Here is a 26,851-nt window from a genome sequence, read left to right as displayed (position 1 = left end):
GGGCACGTATTGAATGGAGCACTGGGTGTTATATGCAAACAATGAATCATGGAACACTACATCAAAAACTAATGATGTACTGTATGGTGATTAACATAATAAAAAAACAAAACTAATGATGTATTGTATGGTGACTAACATAACATAATAAAATAAAATTTAAAAAAATGAAAGTTTTTTTATAGATAATTTTTTTAAAAGATTTTATTTATTTGAGAGAGAGAGAGAGACAGAGAGAGCAAGTGAGAGCACAGGTAGAGGGAGAGGGAGAGGGAGAAACAGGCTCCCCACTGAGCAAGGAGCCCAACGTGGGGCTTGATTCCAGGACCCTGGGATCATAACCTGAGCCAAAGACAGACACTTAACTGACTGAGGCACCCAGACACCCCTAAAAGTTTTTATAAACAATCATATAACCCCCACTACAATCCAGACAAAGGACAGTTCCCTCACTCCCCCAAATTATATCATTACTCTTTGTAGTCAACCTGTCCCTTCATCCCCAGCCTGTGAAAATCATTGATCTGTTTCTGTCTCTATAATTTTAAATTTGCAGGAATGACATATAAATTGAATCATATAGTATGTAGTCTTCTGAATCTGACTTCTTTGACTTAGCACAATGCATTTGAGCATCCAAATCTCATCTAATGAGATTCATTCCTTGTGTCAGTCTTTGTTCCTTTTTGTTACTGAGCAATATTACACTGATTATATGTACCAGTTTGTTTATCCATTCTGGAGATTACAAATAAAGCCACAATAGTTATTTGTTTGTGGTTTTTGTATAAACATGGGTTTTTGTTTTATTTGGATAAATACCGAGGAGTAGGATTGCTAGGCTGTATGGTAAGTGTAGTTTAAAAACTTCCAAACTGTTTTCCAAAGTGACTGCATTATTTTGCATTTCACCAGCAATACATGAGAGTTCCAGCTATTCCACATCCTTCTCAGCAGTTGGTATTGTTAGACTTAAAAAAAAATTTAACCATTTTAATAGGTGTATAATGGTGTCTCATTTTAATTTGCATTTCCCTAATGACAACTGATGTTGAACATCTTTTCATTTATTTGCCATCTACATATTGTCTTTGGTAAAGTACTATTCAAATCTTCTGTTCATTTTTTTAATAAATTTTTATTATTTAAGTATAGTTGATATACTCTTTTGTTCATTTTCTTGTTATTTGATCTCTTATTATTGAGTTTTAAGAGTTTCTTTTTACAATATATGCATTAAGGATGGAGATCTTTTATTAGATATGTGACTTGCAAATAGTTTCCTTGAGGATATAGCTTGTGGTTTCATCTTCTTATCAATGTCATTCAGAGAACAGAAGGTCTTAATTTTGTGAAATCTAATTTTTTCCTTTGTGGATTATGCTTTTAATGTTGAATATAACTATTGCAACTCTACAGTAAGTCTGAAACTCTGGTAGTATTAATCCTCCAACTTTGTTCTTTTTCAAAATTGATTATTACAACTCCTTTGCCTTTCCACATAAATTTTTGATTCAGTTTATCAATTTTTACAAAAAAAAAATCCTGCTGGGATTTTTATTGTAATAGCACTGAATCTACAGATCACTTTGTGAAGAATTGGTGTAATAATAGAGTCTTTTAATCCATGAACATGGTGTATCTCTCCATTTATTCAGGTATTCTATGATTTCTTCTATCAGTTTTTTCTACTTTTCAGCATACAAATTTCGTACGTTTTATGAGACTTAGATTTAAATAATTTTTTGATGCTATTGTAAATGAGACTTTTAAATTTCAATTTTCAATTAATTGATCATTGCTGATATATATAAAATACAGATTAACTTTTGTATTATATATAATATATATGCATTTATAATGTATATAACATATATAAATACAATTGATTTTTGTATATTAACTTCGCTTTAACCTGCAAGCAACAAAAGGAGACAAGTAAAAAGAGTACTCAGTAAATGTGCTGGGGCTTAAAAGGGAGAAAATCACATTTATAAAGCCTTTCCTACTAAGAGTGACAAAAGTTAGAATATCCTCAAAACAGAGCATACACTTTTTCTACTGCTTGTTATATTTTAAACTCACAGAGGATAGCAAGTGTGTTTTATAATTTCTGTACATTATTTAATGTGGGAATTAGTGAACATTAATCTAATCAGCTACATTAGGTTCTGAAATACAACAAATATTTCTGTTAGGATAGAGAAAAGATTGTACCTTTCCAAGCACCGTCAGCTGCTGAACCAAAAGATGAGCACTTTCTGTCTTTCCAGCACCACTTTCTCCAGAAATAACAATGCACTGCACAGTGAGAGAAGAAAACCATGAGAAGACTTCATCCTCACAAGATGTGGCTCACACACAAGAAGCTAAAAGGGGAATTTCTAAGGATGTGAGACTCTCCTTACCTGATCTGAATTATATGTTACCATTGACTGGTATCCTAAGTCAGCCACTGCAAAAATGTGAGGAGGATTGGCAGTTCTCTTTGCTCCAATATATAGTTTGGAATGCTACAGGTTAAAAAGAACACATTTTGTGGGGCTTTTCTTTTTGTTTTTGTTTAAATCCTAGATTATTTACAGGCAGAACTCCCAATTTTTAAAACAAAACATAAATCAGAATACATTTTCATACCACCAAAACAGTACACACATTACACACGCATACTACACACACTACAGGTATGCACGATTATATAAAATAAAAGCCTGACATAAAAGAGCCCAGAAATATGATGTAACATAATAGAATATAATATCACTCTGGTAGCAGTATTTAAAAGAAGACTCCTGGAAGTGCATACTACTTCCAAAGCAGAACTTAATGTTTCAAAATACTATTATTTCTTTAAATAAAAAGATACTCTAAATAAGACAATTGGGTTTATCGGGTATCATTTTGTTGACTCTTCCCTGGATATAATAACATCTGACATACGATCACCACTTTTTTCCTTTGACATCATTTGACATACAGCCTGTCATTTATTTGTCCAAATCACCAAGTTAACTGATAGGAGAATTTGGTGAAAGCCCAGACTTCTGGAACTTAAGCTCAAGGTTCATAAATTTACCATTATTCTTGTAAATTTTAAGTGGTAGAGGATGACAGAATTATTTATTTCTCACATAAAAAAAAACTATTATTCACAGTATTAACTGATTTTCTAGAATACACAAATAGCTAAAAGAGAATAGGTCCAATTAAAAATGAAAGACAGCTTAGCTTAATTCCGAATACTGTTCTATATTTAAGCCATTACGGCTTGAATAATGGATAATTATATACTCATATTCACAAAACACACACTGTCTGATACTAAAAACCAATATGTCAAAAGGAATTTTTGAATTCATAATGACAAGTTTCATAGCCACTAAGTATATATTACCTGTGAGACAATGTAATTATACTCTTGACTCTCCAACTGGTTCAGAGGTAGATAATACACCTGCAATTTTGTAGGCATCTGTTTATTAATATGATACATAGTATAGACCAGTTACCAATGACTGGAAGTAATTACCTTTCTGCCATATACTTTTGGAAAAAGGAAGACAAGGAACCACATTCAGATTGATTCACCTCCTATTTTCCCTATCTCTATGTTTTAACAGTAATTATTTGTTTCTTCAAGGCGTTGCATAAAACTATCTTTGGCATCATCTAAATTAATTTAAAAACCTGAGTAGTATAATTATTATTACAAAGTAAAAGAATGCAAGCCACACCACATACCTCTGTGGAATAAAGACCCAGACTCTGATAAGGGTTAAGAGCAATGAGTATATCTCCCACATAGATATAAATCTGATCTCTGGAATAACACTTCTCAAGTTGCTGTGAGACTGTATTCTATAATAAAACAAAAATAATTTTTTTTCTTGAAGTCATTTAAGGTCAGTTACAACTTAAAATGTAAACAATATAAATGAAACATCTGGAATTTGGACTAAAGATCAGAAAGGAATAGACACCCTGGTAGTAAGGAGTATAACACTGGGTCAGCAAATATCTTTCCACCTGGCAAGTATTTTCTTTTGTTTTGAAAGCCATAGAGAGATGGCATTGCCCTATGTGTTTTCCAAAGGCTGTATGAAATATTACAGGGATATTATATGTAGAGAACCTTCCAGAAAATAAGTAAATGCAGAAGATGAAATAAAGAAAAAGATCAATAGAAAAGAGAGGGGAAGATACAGTGAACATGACTTTATTGCAAATCAAGGTTATTTAGTGGTTCTGTAGAATGTCCTAGCCCTTTGCTGAGACATTGTTTTTATGAGGCACAGTAAAAAGTTCAGAAAAGTAGCTTTCATAGTTGATAAATCATGAGTACATGAAATCAATTTTAATAGTGTCAGAAATCATCATTGACAGTATGACACAAGAGGAGAGCAGAAGATCATAGCTCAAAAACGAGACAAAAATGAAAGCACAGACAACAGAAAAAAACAAGCCCAGTGTTTAATATATAGGTCAGCAATATGATGAGCAAAGTCTTCTTTATAAATCCACAAGCCTAGAAATTCACATCATTGGAGAATTTGGTATGAAAAGATTCATAAAGGTGCTGGCAATTTCTGACTTGCAAATACTACTTGATTACAAGATGTTTGATGTTCTCAAGAAAGATTATTTTGAGGAAGTACTTGAGTTGTTTAAGCAACCCTAAATTTACCAAATGACTACTTCTGTTCAGAAAATGTCTCCTGATTTGTTGACTTTCTAAGCAAATCTCAGGCATGTATTACATGTATTTAAAAAACCCCATTGATCAGGATAGAGATCCTAACCTTTTACTGAAAAGGAGCTATTTATTTCTCTAATGATCTGATTATCCAGAATAGAGGGAGATGAGGGAGAAGGGAGGCTGAAACTATAATTTACTGGCTTGCATTTGTACCTTCGCAAGAGATGCTTGAAATAGTTCTGAGGTCACTGGGATAAGGAGTTTCAAGCAGAATTCAGTGCCCTAAAGGGCTAGCCCTGTGAGAGCTGGGACTCTGGGATCCCATGAGGGGGACAATGACCATGGTAAGAGAGAAGGCTCCTTGGAGTTTCCTAGAGGCCTCTGGGTACAACCACTGAGAGTGGAGCAGAAGAGAAAATAGAGGGAGGATGCCATGTGGAGGTTGTAGGAGGTGGACCATTTTCTGACCTCAGTACATCATCCCTCTGGGGCTCCCAGAATGAATTCAGGGGAAGATGGGTCTGTAACTTATAAGCAACTCAAGCTACTGGAAACCCACGCCTTTGTAATTTGACAAAGAAAAAGGAAAGAGAGAGAAAGGAAAGAAGAAAGAAAGAAAGAAAGAAAGAAAGAAAGAAAGAAAGAAAGAAAGAAAGAAAGAAAGAAAGAAAGAAAGAAAAGAAAAGAAAGAAAGAAAAGAAAGAAAGAAAGAGGGAAAAAAGGACACAGGCTGAAGAGATCTGGAAATCTGAGTTACACATATTCAAAGTGAAGATAGGAGAGATAATCAGGAAGCTTAGATACAAGGAAAGCTTACAGACATTCAAACAGCCTCTTGTGCATATTACTTCTATAAATTAAACAAAATATAGAATGTTTGGGTTTAATTAAACTGAGTCTCTTACCTCATCCAAAACTTCTAGGGTTGCTAAATCATCTACATCCTTCAGACTGGACATTAGCGATCTACTGAAGTTACTTTTCTTGGTGTGAATACGTTCATGTCTGTAGAGCAATACAAAGAGAGAAACCCCTTCTGACTTGAGAACTTATTACTGATCACAGTAGAGGTAAGTTTTAGATACATATGAGACTACAAAACTTCTATGAAGCTGATTTTCCTAAATTCATGCTAACCATTTCCCAGAAAATAGCCTAATATATTTGGTCTGTTTTCTCCTCTCTATAGGAAAATTACAACATGTCAAACTTACTCCACAGATGATGAAAAGAGTTCATTATTTCTATCAAGAACTCTCCTATATATAATTTGCTTTAAAGCTTCCTCTAAATTGTGATTTAATCTGTTACAAAGTGGTGAGTCAGAGAGATTTGAGTTCGTTAGATTTCCAGTTTTGTTTGAGATAGTGTCAGGCCATTGGTGTTTAATGGTAACATTAAAAATTATTATTCAGCAAAATTTAAGAGGAATGCAAAATAAACTCCACTGTTGATTTTCAGATGGTTAAATGGATGTAGGAAATTGGTTTCAGGCATTAGGAAGTTTATTTTCAAAGTAAAACATTTCAGCAACTTCTGATAACAGCCAGAGGATCTTGATTTGACATGAAGGCTGAAGAAGTTGCTGAGATAAACACCAGGGTGTATTTCAACTTTTCTGGACATGAAATTATCATCTACTTGATATTTTGAACAAAACTGTATCTTCACTGTTTATTTTTGGAGATACAGTAGACTTTTGAAACAACATGGGGTTAGAGATGCCAACCCCTCATGCAGTCAAAAATCCAGGTATAACTTTTGACTCCTTAAAACTTGACTACTAATAGTCTTTTGTTGACCAGAAGCCTTACCAATAACATTAACAATTGATTAACACATATTTTCTATGTTATATACATTATATTCTGTATTCTTACAATAAAGTAAGCTAGGAAAAGAAAATGCTATTAAAATCATTAAGAGGAAATACAATTATAGTGTTATACTGTATTTATTGAAAAAAATCTGCATACAAGTGATCTCATGCAGCTCAAACCTGTGTTACTCAAGGGTTAACTGTACTTTTAATCATTTCAATTTGTCCATTAGTAAAAGGAATAAGTAGACTATGAGGAACAATAAGAACCATACCACTTACTCAGTAAACTTTAATGGTTTCTCATTGCTTAGTGAATTAAGTCACTATTTTTTAAAATTTTTAATTCTAGTGTAGTTAACATATAGTGTTATATTCATTTCAGATGTACAATATAGTGACTCAACAATTCCATATATTACTCAGTGTTCATCGAGATAAGTGTACTCTTAATCTCCTTCACCTATTTCAGCCATCCCCCCAGCCACTTCCCCTCTGGCAACCACCAGTTTGTTCTATCTAGTTAAGAGTCTGTTTTTTGGTTTGTCTCTTTTTTTCCTTTGTTCGTTTGTTTTGTTTCCTAAATTCCACATATGAGTGAAATCACATGTTATTTGTCTTTCTCTGACTGGCTTACTTCATTCACTTAGTATTATACTCTCTAGCTCCATCCATGTTGTTCTCAATGGCAAGACTTCATTCTTTTTTATGGCTGAATAATAGCACATCTTCTTTATCCATTCATCTATTGATGGACACTTGGGCTGCTTCCAGAGTTTGGCTGTTGTAAATAATGCTACAGTAAACATAGGGGTGCATGTATCCCTTTGAATGTGTATTTTTGTATTCTTTGGGTAGATACCCAGTAGTGTGATTACTGGATTATACGATAGTTCTATGTTTAATTTTGGGGGGAAACTCCATACTGTTTTCCACAGTGGCTGCACCAGTTTGCATTCCCACCACCAGGACATGAGGGTTCCTTTTTCTCCACATCCCTGCCAACACCAGTTGTTTTAGAATTAAGTCACTATTGGGACGCCTGGGTGGCTCAATTGGTTAAGCATCTGCCTTCGGCTCAGGTCGTGATCCCGGGGTCCTGGGATCAAGTTCCACATCGGGCGCCCTGCTCAGTGGGGAGCCTGCTTCTCCCTCTCTCTCTACCCCTCCCCCCTGCTCATGCTCTCTCTCTCTTAAAAAAAAAAAAAGAATGAAGTCATTATTGATAAACTGTCCCCACCCCTCTATCCTCAGCCGCCCCTTTCTCTGGTTCACTGGATTCTATCTTGTCTCACTCATTCAAGGACACCGCTGGTTCCTCTCTCACTCCTAACATCACTCAGTTTTTCCTCTCAGCTATCATAATACTTGTCTCAAAAGTCTCAAAAGAAACAAGCACAACAGCCTTCCTTGACTTCCAGTTTTTTTCCATCTACTTTTCTATTTCCTTGCTTTGTAGCAAAAAATCCTCATAAGAATTATCTATACTTAATTTCTTTCCATCCATTAAGAAAATTCGTTTCAGTCAGGCTGCCATCTCTCACCCACAGAAACAGCTTTTGTTAAGAATATTAATGGCCTCACATGGTTAAGTCCAATGGGCAAGTCTAAGACCTCATTTTACTTAACATACAGGCAGCACTGACAAACTCCTTCTTCTTTTTTTTTTTTTTTTAAAGATTTTATTTATTTATCTGAGAGAGAGAATGGGAGACAGAGAACATGAGAGGGGAAGGGTCAGAGGGAGAAGCAGACCCCCCGCTGAGCAGGGAGCCCGATGTGGGACTCGATCCCAGGACTCCAGAATCATGACCTGAGCTGAAGGCAGTTGCTTAACCAACTGAGCCACCCAGGTGCCCCTGACAAACTCCTTCTTAAATACACTTGTTTTGGTGTACACTTCTCTTGATTCTCATCCTTGCCTCACTGGCATCTCCATCTGAGAATCTTTTTCTGGTTCTTCCTCATCTTTCTGTCACATTTGTGATCTCCCGAGCTTTAATCCTTGCAGTTTTTGTCTTCTCTATCTACATTCACTTCCTGATTTCATAGCTTTAAATATCACCCACACACTGACAACTGTGCTGATCTCCAGGCTTAAGCATCCAACAGCTCACTCAACACTTCACTTGGAAGTCTAACTGGCAGACTTAACATACCCCAAACCATGCTCCTGAATACGCAGCCCCAAACCTGCTCCTGCTCCATGATTCTCATCCCAGTAGGCAGTGACTCCCCTCTTCTGATTGTTCAGGTGATTCTTAGCTCTTCTTTTTTTCTCATATCCCTCATGCAATCCATATACAAATTCCATCAGCTCCATCGCCAAATTCTATCTAGAACCAACCATTTCTCATCGCCATCACCTGCGCCATATTGCCTCCCACTACCACTATGGCCTCCCACCCAGGAGGTTTCCCTACTGCCACCTTTGCCTTCTATAGTCTTCTCAACATTGCAATCAGTAAGCTTTGTCCTTCATTTATGTTATTTCCTCCTCAGCTCCACCTGTGTGATGAAACTTTATTCATTTTTCACAGTTCACCTCAAATGCCACCTCTTTAAAACTTCTCAGCGTAATTCTATACATCATTCAGAACAAAGATTTTAGTTACATCATTTCAACCAATCATTTGTATATGGGTCTTATTCCCTTTACTAGATTGTAAAGTTCCTCAGGATGGGGATATCTCTTCAACCTATGGAGCTGGAAAAGCTGGACATCACATTCAAAAATTTAAAAATCTAGACACTAACCGGGCCCCTTTAACAAAAATTAACTCAAAATGGATCACAGACCTAAATGTAAAATGCAAAACTATAAAACTCCCTAGAAGATAATACAGGAGAAAATCTTGACAACCTTGGGTTTGGAAATGAATTTTTAGATGCAACCAAAAGTACCATCCATGAAAGAAAAAATCACTAAGTTGGACTTCATTAAAATTAAAAACTTCTGCTCTATGAAAGATACTGTTAAGAGAACAAAAGGAAAGCCACAGACTGGAAGAAAATATTAGCAAATCACATATCTGATAAAGGACTTGTATCTAATAAGGATAGTTTTACTCCTATTTTCAATTCTTGGGTTCCTCAATTTTTATGGCATTTACAAAAATTCATAGATATGCACTTATTGGTATGGATAATTTAGTTAATATTTGAATCCCTTACTACACTGTAAACTCCAAGATGCATGAGGCTATTACGTGTCTTTGGTTCCCCATTGTATCTGGGGAACAAGCAGATTATTTAAAACATAGTATGTTCTCAATAAATGTTAGTTGAATGAATGAGTCAATGTATATCCCCCACAGTTTCTGGCACAGAATTTCGACATAGTTGGTCTCCATATTTGCTGAATTCAATAAGTATCATCTTACTTATCCCCCTATTTCCAAAGAGACTCATATTATTTTTGAGAAAACAGAGAAAGAAATCCAACTATCCATTTAATTAAAGTGAAGAACCCTGAATTTTTCATCTGTTTTTATGGGCCCATTTGGCAGCTAAAGACTGTTATTGGAGAATTACAAGAAGCAGGTGGTGAAGAATTGGGAGATCAATATTTGGCTGGCTAATACACTCATTCTTCCACTCCTGTGAATTCATCCTCCTTGATGCTTCTGGTATTAGTTTCCAAAAACTTAGAAAAGATGTTGTTATTGTAATGATTGAAAGCCTCAGATGGCTCCCCATTTTCTACAGCGTGACTTAAAGACTCCTTGGCATGGAATTCATGTCCCTTCACAGCCTTGTCTCAAAGAGCCTTTCCATTCCAGCATCATCAACCATCATCTCTGTACAGAACATTCCCCACTATGCCAACTATTTTGAGATTCAGTGCTTTGCTCATTCCATTTTCTCTGCCTGAAATTATTTTCCTTCCATGTCTGGCTAAGTTCTACTTTTCATGCAAAGTCAGGCTCAAGTATCATCCTCTCTGTACCCCTAGTAGAGAAACTTTCACCTTTAACTAGGTATGTTCACCATTCTTACCAGACTAGGAAAAACTTGTGGGCAGAGACCAAGTGTTATTCATCTTTCTATGCCTGGTATCAAGGATACAGAGGCATGAAATATATTGGTGGCTTGGATCATAATATTGAGCCGCACCCAACTAGCCAGTGTGCAAAGAATAATATCTCTTAGTGTAACCAATCCTGTGCCCTTCCCTTTTAGTTCATATCCTATGATTTCTGGCAAACCTTTTAATAAGTCAGCTGGCACCAAAACCTACCTAACCTACCATCTTTTGGACCTTTTACCATAATACACTTTTAATATCCACAGAATTAAATTCTGTGATTCACAGGTTCTTTTTGTTTTTGTTTTTAGAGAGAGAGAGAGAGAGAGAGCATGAGTGGGAGAGGGAGGGGCAGAGGGAGAGAGAGAATCTTAAGCAGGCTCCATATTCAATGCGGAGCCAGATGCAGGGCTTGATCTCACGATCCTGAGATCATGACCTGAGCCAAAATCAAGAGTCGGATGCTTAACTGAATGAGCCACACAGGTGCTCCCTGTGATTCACAGTTATAATGGAAAATATGAAATTTAGCTTTTATATGTATGTACTCAAATGTGGAGAGGTTGTCAGGCTGATACCTGCTGGGAAAAAGAGGGAGGAGCACACATGGAGGCTGGGAGACAGGCTAGAGGACATGCTGTATTCTCTGGACCCAGGGAAGGGCCCTGCCGCTGAAAGAGTGAGAGGGACCCTGGTGCCCGGTGAGCCTGGACTCCAGACATACTGGGAAGCCAATGAAATATTTTAATCAAGAGGGAGAGCCTGGAAACAACAGACTGGAGTAGCATATTCTAGTCAAGGAAAAAAAATCATTTTACTGTACTCTAAAAATAAACATTATCACTAAACATCATCACACTAAGGACAGCCAAGAAAAGTTAGAATTCTAGTAGTAAATATCTTCTAATTTGAGGTCATACATTCTAAGAACATATTATAAATGTGGCATTTCCAATTAGTAGAGAAAGAAAAAATTCAAGAAATTGTGCTAGAACAGCTAGTTAAAAATTTGGGAATCTTGTACCATATAAATAAAGTCCAGGTGGATTAACAAACTTACAGATTTAAAAATATGCTCATAAAAGTTCTAGGAGAAGATACAGAAGAGTTCTGTAATAATAATGGGGTAGGAATGGAATTTGTAAGTATGATAAGATAGAAAAGAGAATGAAAACTATGGGATAGATTTGGCAGGATAACAATTTTAATATATGAGTATAATAAAAACATAAGTTATAAGGAAAATAAAAAAATTTGCAGTATGTATGATGGACAAAGGATTAATATGTTTAATATTTCAAGAACTTTTGAAATTCATTAAAAAGAACACTGAAAATGAGATACCATGAGATATTAGGATAGTTAAATTGTACTGAAAACACAAATTTTAGGCTTTTCTATTTTGATTTGGGAAGATAAATCCATCACTATCATTTCCTAAAAAGACATGTTATCACCAGAAAATACTGAAAGCTAATAATTTTACCTAGATTGATGGTATTAAAGTAGCTAAATCATATAATCTCTGTTGTCTCCTCCAGTCCTGGAATTCTATAATTTGTCAATCTAATGGGCTTGATAATTTTGTGTATTGATTAGGTGTATTACCTAGGAGATGGGTGACTGCTTCATTATGAAGAGAAAATGAGGAGCCGTTTTCTGTGACTCTGAAAAACTCGTTCTTTTTTTTTTTTTTTTTATCACTTATAAAGACTTTATCAGTATAATTGTGAAGATGGCTTGGCCCTATTCTAGAATATGATTCCTCTATTAAGATTTCTTTTCAACTCAAGGGTAGAGGGGCTGACGGATGCAGAGCATGGTTGAGCTGGTAGTGATAATCGGTATGAAGTCAGGGTGGATTATGGATTGACTGATAAATTATTAGATGCTGAACTGAATTTTGAGACGGTTATATGGAAAATCAAAAGTTATTTCTGAAGCTATATGAACCCTTGCCTTTGTTTAGATTGTGGTATTCATGACACCAAAGTAGTATTAGGAACATGGGCTTTAGAATCCGAATGCTCAGAGCAAACATCAAAAGAGTTTGTGAGGATAAATAAAATAGATTATTTCATGGAAAATGCTTATTTGGAATGGGCATATGAAAATGCCTAATATATAAGAGCTACTATTATTCCAGTGATGGCTCTATCACTTACTAGCCATGTGACCTTGGGCACATAACTTACTGTGCTTTCTCAGACATAAGATGGGAATAATAAAAGTCTATTTCATAAGGCTGTTGTGGGGTGAAGTTACATAGCACATGGAAAGTGATTCTTTCAGTACCTGCTATGTTTAATAAATTTTAACTATTATTATTGCTATTATTTAACTATTATGGTCATGGGTTCAATCCTCATTTATCTTTATATTTAATATTTACTTTTAATTTATATTTAATTATATTTTAAATTTATATTTATACTAACTTTATATTTAATTGTCTCCATCCTCTTCTCATTCCACAGATACCCTTCTGCCTTCAACAAACATGAATTGTAAATACATGACACTGGACTCAGCATAAACCAAGCAAGAAATGAGAAGAATTTGGGCCCAGGTCTTGTGAAGGATTTCACTGTATTTACTATTAAATCCTATGTATACCCTGAGGGTAGTAGCTCAGCAGGAATTATGCATTCTATCAGATGACAGGGAAATAAGCAAACTCTTTCTTTTTTTTTTTTTTTTTCTCTTCCCTATTCTCACTGCAGTGTTTCAGGCTGACTTTACAGAACAGAGCTGAAGCTTAGTTAGGCTGACGGTGAGAAGATACGCAGGTGTCTAGCACATCTGGGCTCCAGCACACCTCCCTCCCATCTCTCGCTGATCACGACTGAGTGCTGCTCTCTGCCAGGTCAGTTGAACTAGAGAAGCCCCGTGGCCACTGGAATTGCCTCTCCATGTTTCTCCCATATCTGTATATCTGCACCATTAGTTACTGTTAGACAGGGCCATCATAATGGGCTGCTCTGGAAAGCATGGTCAGCACTGTTGTCACTTGGATGGGTCTTACACATTATGGAGACAAGGCAAAAAAAAAAGCCAGTTACAGCTGTCAAAACAAAAGAGCAATATAGTGAGTGATCACATTTCTACTCTTCTATGGCGTTGATACATGACTAGTTGCATCAATTATATCCTTGTTCAGCTTTAAAATTAGCTTCACATTTAAAAAGCTACCCAGTTAACAATACATAAGATCAAAGGGCGTAAGAGTGAGAAGAACAGTTAAATATATTACAGTCCAATTTCCTTTCATTTTGAGAATTGTGAAAAATGAGGTCAGCAAGCCTGTGATGTGTCCAACTTTGTGTCAAAACTCAATGAACCAGGCGATTGATATGACATCTCCATTCCTGTTCTGGTTTTGTTAGGCTTTTCCTCCCAAAACACACACACACACACACACACACACACACACACTATACCCCAAGTAGAGCCTTAAATATTACACGTTTCAACATCCATTACTGCATTCGTTCATTCAACAAATATTTACATTTCTGCAGCATTCAATATATTTCAGGCAATTTGGAGCTGGGATAAAGCTATGAAGAAAACAGATAAGGTCCCTAATCACACAGAGCACACACATCCTGATGGAATAGTTAACAATACACATATAAACAAAAAAGTTAAGATAAGTTGAGCTGGGACTGATACGTTTGGACAGATTCATTTTTGAAGAAGAATATGCTAAAATCAAGTAGCACTGGCTATTGCTTCAAATACCACTCAATGGACAAAGCTATATTTGCTCACATGGGTTTTGAAAGTACGTAAGTCATTCATAGTTAATTCAGGTGCATACAATTAATGTATGAAAGCTTTCTCCATAACTTAAACATTTTGAAAGCTATTAAAGTTGTAATGAATGATTAAGAAAAATTGAATTACATTCAATGAATGAAAATTTTAAAAGAATTGTCAACTGTGAAAATATTTTACATCTTACATGTCTCTTTTAGTCACTAATGTATCCAAAGCACCTAAACAGTAACTGGGAGATAGTAGACACTCAATAAATACAATACATATAAGTAGATTGAATAAATGAAAGAATAAATGATTATTTGTCAAAGGAAGATGTCTAGTCCAATCTTTGTCACTACCTTAATATGATATCCATGTTTGTCTGAAACAAACTGAATTCTTTGGAGTTTGCATAAATAAAAGCTTTGACTTTTTCCTAGTATAATATTGGGTATTTCTTAAAATGAGGAAGTACACCTAGATTTTCAAAAGAACATCTAAATGTTTCTGTAATTTTATACATTAGTGAATATCTAATTAATCATGACTGCTATTGTCCTGGTCAACTTTCGTTTTTCTGGTATCAAATTTTTTAAAAAATGCATACAATGATTTGTTAGATTTAACTACATACCAAGTACCTGATAGTAGAATTGTAAGGCAAAAAGTTTTTGATAGTTAAAAAAAAAAACATACTTATAGAAAGGGATAGCTACTGATTCCAGAAGGGCATTTTCTTTAGAATCTTCTTACATCAGTGTCATTTTAATAAAAATCTAACTGTGCAATTCAATCCAACCTATATTTATTGAGACCCTGCTATGTGTAAGGCATTGTCCTAAGTGTTGAGGGGTTACCGTAGGTGAAAAGGAATCCAGACCCTACTTTCAATGAGTTTCAATCAAGTGGAAGCTATAAAAACATTTAAAACAACACAAGGCATACGGAAAGTGCCAAAACCGATGTAAAAATTAAATGTTATAGAAATAGCAAGAAGGCAGTAACTCCCTTCTGGTGAATGGGGAATGGTGCTCCGTAGATTTAGCATTCAGTCTTGCTATTTGAGTAGGAGCAGGATTCGATGACCTGTGGAAGAGTATTTGTATGTGCGGTGGTGACTGGTGGGTGGTCAAGTCTGCGGGAGCAGCACGTGTGAATGGGCAATGCAGGGCATGTGCCCCAGGAGAGTGATGATCTGCTGCAGCTAGAATGCAGAGCGCTAGTGTGGGAGAGGCCAGAGGTTGAGGAAACTAGGTTGGGAAGGGAATGATTGTTGAGAAACACAGATGTCTTCAATGCATTCAAATTCCAAATGTCCAAAAAATAAAGCACTCTCTTCCGTCACAAAGCCTAGAACTCCTCCAGGATTTCTGATTAGCTGCGCACACCAGAAATCTGCCTCTCTCTCATCTCCTAAATCCACGCCATCACCAGATTACATTGTTTTCTTCTCCTTAAAATTTGTTGGGTCTCCATTTCTCTTCATCTCCACTGAGGAGAGGATGGCCCGTTGATGGAGGTTGGGAACAGTAAGAAAGGCAGGAAAAAAAAAAATGGATGTCATGAAAGCTACAGAAAACATGTAAGCACAGCTTAGAAATGTTGCCCGGGGTTGCTGACTTGATACTGGGCAAAAAAGGTGGGGGGGCATTTCTTACAACTGAACAATATTCTGCTCTCCTGCTAACTCCTCAACAGAGAGTGTATTTAATCAGACCTCAAATGTCTATTTCTGAGGTAAAACCTCCACTCCTACTCCCTTGATCTTCAAGCCCCCATTATTCTTACTTGGATTTTTACAAATAGTGAGAGTGACCTTTTTAGAATGTAAGCCAGATAGGTCACTCTCTGGTCAGTGCCCTCCAATGGCCCCATGTCACCCAGAGAAAGGTCCCATGTAAACCCACCCAACCCTACCCCGCTGTGTCAGACCTGGTCTCCTAAGACTGTCTCCTGCTCCCGTCCTGGCAGGCCTCCAACACCTGGCACACTCCTGCCTCAGAGGCCTCCAGACTCTTCCTCTACCTGCAGATCCACTTCCCCCCACCCCTGCCAGGACTCGCAATCTTCTTTCCCTTTCTCTATACTTCCTCCAGCACACACCGCCATCTAACATACTACATCGTTTACTGATTTATTTTATTCTTTGTCTAAGTTTTCCCTTTGATATGTAAGCTCCACAGTAGGTTTTTTGTTTCGGTTTGGTTTTTTGTTTTTTAATCTGTTGACTGATTTACCCCTTACTCCTAGACAAGATTCTTGCAAATGGTAGGTTCTCAAAATATGTTTATTGGACAAAGGAATGAATAGTTTGCTTTACTAAATGTTCACTGACTGTGGAGCCAAAGAAATTTTATTATTTTTTTCTCTGGTTATAAACAATTGAAATGATCAAAGTATATACGCACGCGCACGCACGCACACACACACACACACATACACACACTTCAAGATAATTTTACACTTCTAACATTTTCCTTTTGCCTTCATTTTATAGAACTGGTTTCCATTCTTGTTGCTTTATTAGATATTTTATTTCTGCAAGACTTGGAAAAAGCAAAGTCAGAATACTTCCATAAGATTTTTGTCCTAGCCACATGCAGAAGAATGAAACTCGACCATTCTCTAACACCATTCACAAAGATAAACTCAAAATGGATGAAAGACCTCAATGTGAGACAGGAATCCATCAAAATCCTAGAGGAGAATATAGGCAGTAACCTCTTTGACATTGCCCACAGCAACTTCTTTCAAGATACATCTCCAAAAGCTAGTGAAACAAAAGCAAAAACGAACTTTTGGGACTTCATCAAGATAAAAAGCTTCTGCACAGCAAAGGAAACAGTCAACAAAACAAAGAGGCAACCCACAGAATGGGAGAAGATATTTGCAAATGACACTACAGATAAAGGGCTGGTATCCAAAATCTATAAAGAACTTCTCAAACTCAACACCCAAAAAACAAATAATCAAGTCAAAAGGTGGGCAGAAGAGATGAACAGACACTTCTCTGAAGAAGACATACAAATGGCTAACAGACACATGAAAAAGTGTTCATCATCATTAGCCATCAGGGAAATCCAAATCAAAACCACATTGAGATACCACCTTACACCAGTTAGAATGGCAAAAATGGACAGGGAAAGAAACAACAAATGTTGGAGAGGTTGTGGAGAAAGGGGAACCCTCTTACACTGTTGGTGGGAATGCAAGCTGGTACAGCCACTTTGGAAAACAGTGTGGAGGTTCCTCAAAAATTTAAAAATAGAGCTACCCTATGACCCAGCAATTGCACTCCTGGGTATTTACCCCAAAGACACAGATGTAGTGAAAAGAAGGGCCATATGCACCCCAATGTTCAAGCAGCAATGTCCTCAATAGCCAAACTGTGGAAAGAGCCGAGATGCCCTTCAATAGATGAATGGATAAAGAAGATGTGGTCCATATATACAATGGAATATTACTCAGCCATCAGAAAAGATGAATACCCAACTTTTATATCAACATGGATGGGACTGGAGGAGATTATGCTAAGTGAAATAAGTCAAGCAGAGAAAGTCAATTATCATATGGTTTCACTTATTTGTGGAACATAAGGAATAACATGGAGGACATCAGGAGAAGGAAGGGAAAAATGGGCAGGGGGAATTGGAGGGAGAGATGAACCATGAGAGACTATGGACCTGAGAAAGAAACAGGGTTTTAGAGGGGAGGGGGGAAGGGGAATTGGTTAGCCCGGTGATGGGTATTAAGGAGGGCACGTACTGCATGGAGCACTGGGTGTTATATGAAAACAATGGATCGTGGATCACTACATCAAAAACTAATGATGTATTGTATGGTGACTAACATAACATAATAAAATTAAAAACTACAAAAAAAAAAAAAGATTTTTGTCCTTTTGTGAAAAGTACAGCTTGTTAAACAGATTATATTTTTCATTTACTCTCTCATACTGGAGAGACATAGTTTCAGAGTATAAATATTTTCTCTCTGTGTTGTCAAAGGTCACAAATTCCCTTAGGGTGCTTCTTACAGCTTCACTTGCCTTTCAGTTCCACACATGGAAAGAAGAAACCACTATCACTGCCCAATGTTAAAATTTTTATCCTTACTCTTCAGTTGTACTATTGTAATGCAACAGCTTTATTTGCTCTTACTTTGGTAAAATATTCTCTTGTAAATATCAAGCCCTATCTTCTAAGGTGATTCAGGAGCCACCGGGGGTAGTACAGAAATCCTTCATCAAACATAAATCTAATCAATGGCTTTGTTTTAGTTTCCTTATCCATCTTTAAATTCCAGTACCTAAGTCTCAACTGGCGGTACCAATGGGAGTGTAGGCTGTCACTGGTACGCCATGGAAGACCAGTTTTTATTCACGTGCACTTGCGCCCCTTTGGCCGAGGATGTAGTTCTGAAACGATGGTGGGGAAAGGTGCACACACCAGCCTGGCCAGCCAGATCAGCAGGCCAACTCTGGCCATGACTGGAGTGACAGATGTCAGAGTCACCCAGCCCCCAGGACATTTCTAATTGCCATTTTCATTCACAGAGCTCTTCCTCTCTCACATATGATTTTGTAAAGATGTGCTTTCATTTGGACTGTACAGATACACACTTGTTCACAAAATCTGGGGCAATGCTAGAAGGAAGGATGAAGTTGGAAAAGTGATATATGAAAACAGATAAAAATCTCTACCGACGTAAGCGTCTTCCTTAATTTATTTCAAATCTCTACACTAAATCTCCCTACTATATTCTCCCTGCTATTCCAAATCTCTCTACTACTTTCTCTGCGTGGGGACTGAAGCATATGAAATAAATGGACACCCAAGGATGTTGTGTGTAATTTGCATGTTGCGATACTATACTCTGTACCATGATCATTTCATTATTGACACATTTAAAAATCACTTCTTGATTTTTCTTTTCTCTAATGCTATTTGCCCACTCATTACCATGACCAAGATTCCATACTCTAGAATAGGGATTGGCAACTTTTCTCTGTAAAAAAACAGATAAGTAAATATTTTCAGCTTTGAAGGTCATCTGACCTGCATCACAACTACTCAGCCTTATTACAGCGTGAAAGCAGCCATAGGGATAATACATGAACAAACAGGCATGACTGTGTTCTAAAAAAATTTCATTTACAAACTAGGATACAGGCCACATTTGGCCTGTAAGCCATAGCTTGCTGACTCTCTGTTAGGCAAGAGATCTGGGGCAAAAAGAAGGGTCTAGAAGAGAGGGACAGCAGATACTACTAATGATCAGTGGGTCAAAAGGTAGACAGTCTATAAAAAAAAATAAATGTATTAAAGATTAATGCATGCTTGATGACTGAAAGAGTGAAACTATTTAAAAAAATTAAACCATGACGTGCTTAGTATTACATTAAAACTCACAAGCTAGTTGCAGAACACGTCAGGCATATCATTTAATATAATTAATGTGTCCATGAAAGAGGTATGGGGATCAAGGTTTTATAAAGTGAATCTTTTCTCCAGTCACTCACACTTTTATTTCAGAAAGATATTAAATTCCCCCTGACTACTATTTTTCAGTGGCTTCTAACATTATAAGCATCCTTGATGTTTTAAGTGATAAAGAATGTTAAAGTGATGTTTAAGAGCCTTGTAAATTTTCCATTAATGCTGTAGTTATTTGCTTGCATATAAATAGATCTCTAGAAATCCACATAAAACACTGGATATATTGGTTGCCTTTGGGAAGGCACATAAGTGAGGAGACTATTTTTCACTGACTACTCTTTTGCACTATTTCAATATGCATGCATTACCTATTCATAAACAGAATAAAAGAAAAAGTAGGTTATGTTCTAGTATAGATTTTGATTTATAACTACGAAGCAACTGCATCAAGAAAAGCCTGGGTGGCTCAGTCAGTTAAGCGTCTGCCTTAGGCTCAGGTCAGGATCCCAGGGTCCTGGGATCGAGCCCCGCATCGGGCTCCCTGCTCAGCGGGGAGTCTGCTTCTCCCTCTCCATCTGCCCCTCTCCCCTGCTCGTGCCCTCTCTCTCTCACTTGCTCTTTCTCAAGTAAATAAAATCTTAAAAAAAAAGAAAAAGTATATGATCTTTTATGAGTTGGACAATAGGCACAATCTCACCTATTTAAAGGACTAATTTTATTAAGGCAATTAGCAAGTTTTAAGTAACACATACTACCTGGTAATCTCTGTTAGGTGGTCCTGGGCAGGGTGAAAGGGAACCTGTGTGCTCTTAAGAAGGAATCAGATATCTGGAGGCTGAAGAAAAATGTTCCTAATGGGAAATCTTGTCTGTTTCTGCTGTGAATGTGACTTCTCTGTGATGTCTATTATTTTAGATAGAGTGACCTGTTTTTAGATGTTGAAATAAGACTGATTTCTGAGTTTGCAAGAATATTTGTGGCTATTGTCCATCTCCCAAAGGCTCCTTACCTCTTTCTTCTCCTCACTCTTAGCTTATAAACAAGAGAGTAGAGAAGAGCCAGTTTCTGTAAGTAGACTTTTGTGGCAAAGATGGAGAGGCACGGTTCCTTCCATAGTCAGAGTTACCAATGCCACAGTAAGTATCCATAGGGCAAACGCCATTATAGAAAATTAATCTGGTTATGAACAAACATGGCCGGGGAGTTTTGTGTAGTTTGCCTGGTCGAAAAATGATGGCGTGAAGGGTCACTAGAAAGTGTTTGATTATTTTTATTACATCCATTTTTTCCCCAAGTATAAAAATAAACTACATTCTTTGTTTAAAAAATTGAAAAATGTCAAAAGGTATAAGAAAAAAAAATCACCTATAGCTCCATCATCAAGAGATAACCATGGTTAACATTTTGGTGTTTCCTTTTAGTTTTTTTTCTATATACCTATATTTTAAACAAATTAACTTTTTCTCTCAGTCTCCTCTCTGGTTGGAATGGATTGAAGTGTCTCTACTCTGAGCAAAGGCCAGCTCATCCACTCTCTCTGCATCCCATCTGCATTGTCAACCTCTCCCTGTCAGCCTATCAATCTGCTCTACCAGCTCCCAGCTTTCAACATCTCTCCTTTGATGCTCCATGCCTCCCAGTGGCTGCGCCTTATCTCCTGCTTTTACAGCTGAGCTTCTTGAAAAAGTAGTCCCTATTCCCTAGCTCTTCTTCCTCACGACACCTCTCTCCTTAACCTCTCCCAGCCGGGGCTTCCCTCCACCCACTCTGCTGAGATGGCTCTTGTCAGGGTCACTGAAGAACTTCCTGTGTCCAAACTCAGTGTCGCTCTATTTTTCTTGAATTTTCAGCACTATTTGGCAGAGTGGACCATTCTCTCCTTGAAACACTTGGTTCATGTGGCTTGCGACAGACCACACTCTCTCAATCTCCTCTCCCTCTGCCGGATTCCTAAATGTTGGTGTCTCCCAGAGCTCTGGCCTAGGTCCCTTTCACTTCTCTTTCTAAATACCCACCTTAAGTGACCTCACCCAGTGCCATGGCATTTGCTCTATAAGCAAATGACAAAAAAAACATTTCTAACATGGACTTCCTCCCTGAAGTCCAGACTCTTCTATCCAGCTACTTACTTAGTAGCTTTACTTTTATGTTTCATTGGCAAGTCAAATTTAACATCCCCCAAAAAGAATTCATGACCGTCCTCCACCTATTTGAATAAATATAGGGGAATTTTGCTATCATCCATAGACCATGAACAACACCCACATTTTAGGCTGGGCTGCCCAGGTAATGTTTAGATAGATAGACAGACGAGTATTGATATAGATAATTTTTTTGAGGAACTTGTGGTACAGTAATATCCAGAATCAACCATGACATAATAGTATTCCATTTCAATTTCTATTCCCAAGACTGGAATTGTCATAGTTAAGTATTATCTATTTCCCTTTCTTTCTTCTTTTTGAAAAAACCTTAAGCATTTTGACTTCAGATTTTTCCCTAAAAAAAAAAAAAACCCAAAAACAAAACCCAGCTGTATTTATATAAATGTATAAAAATCTAACTTCAAAGTGAATCATGATCTTCCAAAACTAAAAAAAAAAAAAATCTGTTAAATACAGCTTTTTTTTTTTTTTTTTTGCAGAGATTACAAAACTAAATGGGGAAGCAAACAAGATTAGAGCAGCTGAACAGCCAGAGATAAAGCTTTACGTGCTTGGCAGTGAGGAATGAGGGGCACGTCATTTTAAATTCTACTCAAAGACTGAAATATTGCGCTCTAAACCTTGACTTTTATCCTTAAAAAATATTTCTCTCCTCTTACCCAGCAAAAAGATGGTTAAAAGTTTTAGCTCATTTAAAGCACAAAATTTTCCAGTAAGTTATGCTCAATCGTCTTATTACTGCCTTTGACATGATGGCAAAAATATATTTAGAGGACTAAAAATGTGAAGACACTCAGGGAAAATGGTAGGTCTGCCCTCCACTCACCCTGTGCATCTTGCTCTGCTGCAAAAAAATGAGTATTGTCCACACTGGGTGTCCTGCCTCCTATGAGACACTGCAGAATCCAACAGTTAATGCAATTCTATGCAAATGCATCTTTTCTTTATGGCTACAATACCAAAAATGGATGCATTCATATCATAGGCCATTGCTAATTTGAAGGGAAAAAAACAAATAAATAATATTGCAGTATTTCTTGCAATCTTTAAAATGTAGGTCAAGGCTCTTGACAATCAAAAGACAATCAAAACAAAAAGGTTATTTTTTCCCCTCTAGAATAAAAATTTTTTTAAAGGCTAATGCCTTTGAATGAAAGACAGAACAGAATTTTTCAGGAAATTTTGTTCTTTTTAGAAAAATGTGTCATATTTTGCTTTATTTAAGTATAAGTACATGCACTTGTTGGATTCATACCATTTTACCCCATGCAATCAAATGCAATCATTTTCAGGAAACTCTTTAAATAAAATAATTATAAAATTATAAGAAAAAGTATAAATATTTTTAAAACAAGTAAGGGTTTGAATCAGTTTAATATATCTAAAAATGGGTAATGCTATCATTAAAATAATGATTTCTAGAATATCACTGCCAAATTAACATTACAGGAATTTGGGAATCTGATACAAGCTTTCAGAATTTGTAGAGTGGTCCTATTATCTGATAAAATTTAAATTTCCCTATAAATTACATATATACTATAATTAGCATATTTTAATACTAAACTCTAATGAAAAATGATCTTCCATTAACTGAAGCTGAAGATATCAAGAAAATGAATAAATTAGTTCACCCGAACTTCAAGGAAATATCAGAGGATTTCATCCTTGTATGTATTTGCTGAAAACATTTTTATGTGAAAGCAACTTTATGTGAAAGTACTGAGGAGGACAACATTTTTCAGGCTAAATCAGGACCCTGATAATAAACAATGAACCACAGAAACCAGGGAGAGCTTTTTACTCTATCCAGTTCTCTGCTTGTGCTAACATCATGTGTACACAGCTAATATCACAGATATTTTGGGTTGTAGAACAAATGTGCTCAGAATTTTTCCAGGCTCCTGAGCCACAGTTCACATTGCACAACTCTAGAGGACACCATGAATGTTGTATCTCGGGGTTCCAGGGTGATAGCATTCACGTAAACTACGAAATGAATGGTGCCTCCTGGATTTGTCCAGCCTGGGCCACCCCATATCACTTAGGGGTACAACAGGGGTCATAACAAAAGCGATCCTATTTGGCTCGTTTGTTGCCATCACATGCTAATGGAGGACTCTTGTTGTATTAGAAAGTCCCCATAAGTATGGCTCACAATAGCTCATGGACAAGTCTGCTTCAGCTAGACATCACTGTTACTCAGCTCTTGCTTAGCCGAGTATCGGTCTCCTTCCCACTTTACCAGGCAGACAGTGGCTGACACCCTGTTGGTTCCTCAGAGCTCTTGCTGTTCCTCAGCATGTGGGGTCCTTGCCAGCTAGGCTGGGCGTGGTTCGGCATTGCTCAGCAGGAAAAGCATCGTCTCCAGTGCTGCACCAGGTAGGTGACTCCTCTGCTGATGATCCTCTGGGTGGATACTCAGATACTTCCTGCTGTGTGGCTACTCAGCCCATCAGGCATGGCCACCACACTTCTGCTATTCCAGTCACCCCAGAGTCCTTCGGGAAGTGGAAACGATGGGTCTTTTCCCTTTGTGTTACATGCTGACTGAGACAGGGCACGTTGTTTCTTGTACCCCATTTATAGGTTGAGTGAAGCACCTCTCTCAGTTTCCACTCATAACCTTGCCCTTCCTTAGGTCACAGATATGCACCCATGTGGCTGGGCGGGCCTTGGGATGGCTTTTGTTAACAGCCATACTTGTATTCAGAGTTGTGGCTCCTTCTAACCACTAGGGTTTTGTTACTGGGTCAAACTTGTGCTCTTTCCCTTAGTATCAGTCATCTCACAGAAGATTCTATGACCCTTGGCAGAAAGACTCCTGCTGGGCCAACCCACTACCTACTAGAAATGCCTGGCTCACTGAAGTGGGCACAGTTTCAGTTCCTTTCCCAGAAGGCCTGGGTGCCCTATGTGAACAGACTCCCCTCACTGGTTGCCCAGACATGTCCAAATCTCCTTACACTCAATGTGGGACTTGTTACATAAGCCAACAAAGGGTTTTAAGCCACATAGATACTATGAATATTGGTGATTTTAATAAGATTCATATCCTCTCATTCTGGTTATTCATTGCTGTGTAACAAATTATCCCCAAACTCTGCAGCTTTGTACAACCATTTTATTATATCTCATGATTTTGTGGGTCAGGGATTCACACAGGACTCACAGGTGGGAAATTCTTCTGCTCCATGTGGCATCAATTTAGGTCATTCAGTGCTATTCCCCTGGTGGGTAGGCTGGTCTGGAGGAGCCAAGATAGCGTCACTCATATAGTTGGCACTGGGAGGCTGGGCTCAACCAGGATTGTTGATCAGATTGGCTGACATGTGTCTCTCTCCAGCAGGGTGACCACGGTTAGTCACCCTTCCTTCATGGCAGTTCTGGGCTCTCAGAGAGTGTTCCAAGAGACATGAAGAACACACTGCCAGGGTATAAGGCCTGGGCTTAAAAATGTCATAGGCTTACTTCAGCCATCTTCTCTTAACTGAGGACGTCACAGAAAATGCTGGGGCTCAAGGGTGTGCAACACAGACTCGCCAACAAGAAGCATCCAAAAACTGTGGCAACCTGTAATCCACACCCTGTCCTATTTTATCAAGAAGCTCAGCCAGAGTCACTGCAAATTAAAGATCACAGAGGAAAGTAAATGTTCCCTTCCCTGACAACTCACTAAACAACAAAAAGGATGAAAAGTTGAAAAGTGTCTTTCTTTAATGAAAAACAGAAATGGCCATCGTCCCAAACCACAGTCATAACTGTCAAATACTGCGAAATCTGTATTAAAATGAGAAAGGAAGCTGAGAACCAACACATAACTCCTCAGGCCTCCCCTTTTCTGAGTTCTTTATTTTAATTATTCTCTTGGGTAGCTAAATTGTGTCATCACATGGTTACTTCTAGAAAAGAGACTTCTCTAAAAGAAAGTGCACTGCCCTGAGAGGCAGATTCAATAAGCCTTTGCTTGGAGCTGTCAGTTCCAGGGGCATGAGTAGTTCATTGTGGGAAGTGGGGAAAAGTCCTGATGAGACCCGGTTCACATTCAGGAAAGCAAGAGGGTGGGAGAAGACCAGGGGAGAGTGACCTATCATCTACTCGTCCAGTAAAGGAGTGGCCAGGGGAAGGACGGGTGAAGGGAGAAGGGAAGGAGCAGCAGTCGATACGCTAGATACATCATGACATAGAAAGACTGTCATTATAGAGACGACGGTATGAATGGTGCCCCCTGGGCCTGTACCGGCCAGTGGCCTTGTACAGTGACTTCTTAAAGGTTCAAAACTGAGGGGAGAAGGCAAAGAAAATACAAATTTGGTGGAAGGGTATTCAAGAGAATCAACCTAATCCAAACTGAAGACTTCTCAAATCATCCTTCCTCCATTCCCACTTATTTTTTTGGGCTAGCACACAGCTATTTCTAGTCCTACTTGAGAAGACATTCATCACCATACATACTTCTAACCAAAGGGGTGGGGGGGGAAAGAGGAGGAAAAGGAGTAGTTAAGGACTGATTATAAGCAAAAGGCAGATGAAGAACATATACCACAGGAAAGAATTGCAGAAAAAGTTCAGATAGAAGTTCTCCATCCTTGAAAGATGTTTCTTATATGATCTTCTCAAAAGAAGGAAATATCTGAAGAATTTTTTTCTCTTGAAAGAGACGGTATGAAGCTTTAATAAACAGATTATAAGACAACAGAAAGAGATAAAAACTGAGTTGGCTGTGATCAGAAAAGGAATGGAGGAAAAATCATGACAGAAGAAAAGATATGGAATAAACATGACTGAATTCACAGATAGGGTAAGGTACATGGGTTAAGTATATAAAAGGAAGAGAAAAGAACAAAGATTCAATTGGCTCTCGTGAGGCAGTGTGAGCTAATCCCGCATATCGCAGGGTGTAAGTAAAATGGATCTGGAAGCATGGTCGCTAAGACACAG

General features: G+C 37.6%; 1 protein-coding gene across 1 annotated transcript in view; it reads right to left on the bottom strand.

Annotated features, from left to right (window-relative positions):
• MYO3A (myosin IIIA) overlaps nt 1-26,851 on the bottom strand; it is a 229,963-nt gene that overhangs the window by 138,435 nt on the left and 64,677 nt on the right. The window contains exons 9-12 of the mRNA XM_032396700.1: nt 5,602-5,701; nt 3,742-3,858; nt 2,409-2,513; nt 2,218-2,301 (exon numbers count right to left, since the gene is read on the bottom strand). Coding sequence (XP_032252591.1) covers nt 2,218-2,301; nt 2,409-2,513; nt 3,742-3,858; nt 5,602-5,701 — 406 coding nt within the window. The remainder of the gene's footprint in view (nt 1-2,217; nt 2,302-2,408; nt 2,514-3,741; nt 3,859-5,601; nt 5,702-26,851) is intronic.

The sequence above is a fragment of the Phoca vitulina genome, unplaced genomic scaffold (assembly GCF_004348235.1).
Source record: "Phoca vitulina isolate PV1807 unplaced genomic scaffold, GSC_HSeal_1.0 scaffold93, whole genome shotgun sequence".
Classification (NCBI taxonomy): Eukaryota; Metazoa; Chordata; class Mammalia; order Carnivora; family Phocidae; genus Phoca; species Phoca vitulina.
This window is presented reverse-complemented; position numbering and strand designations above follow the sequence as displayed.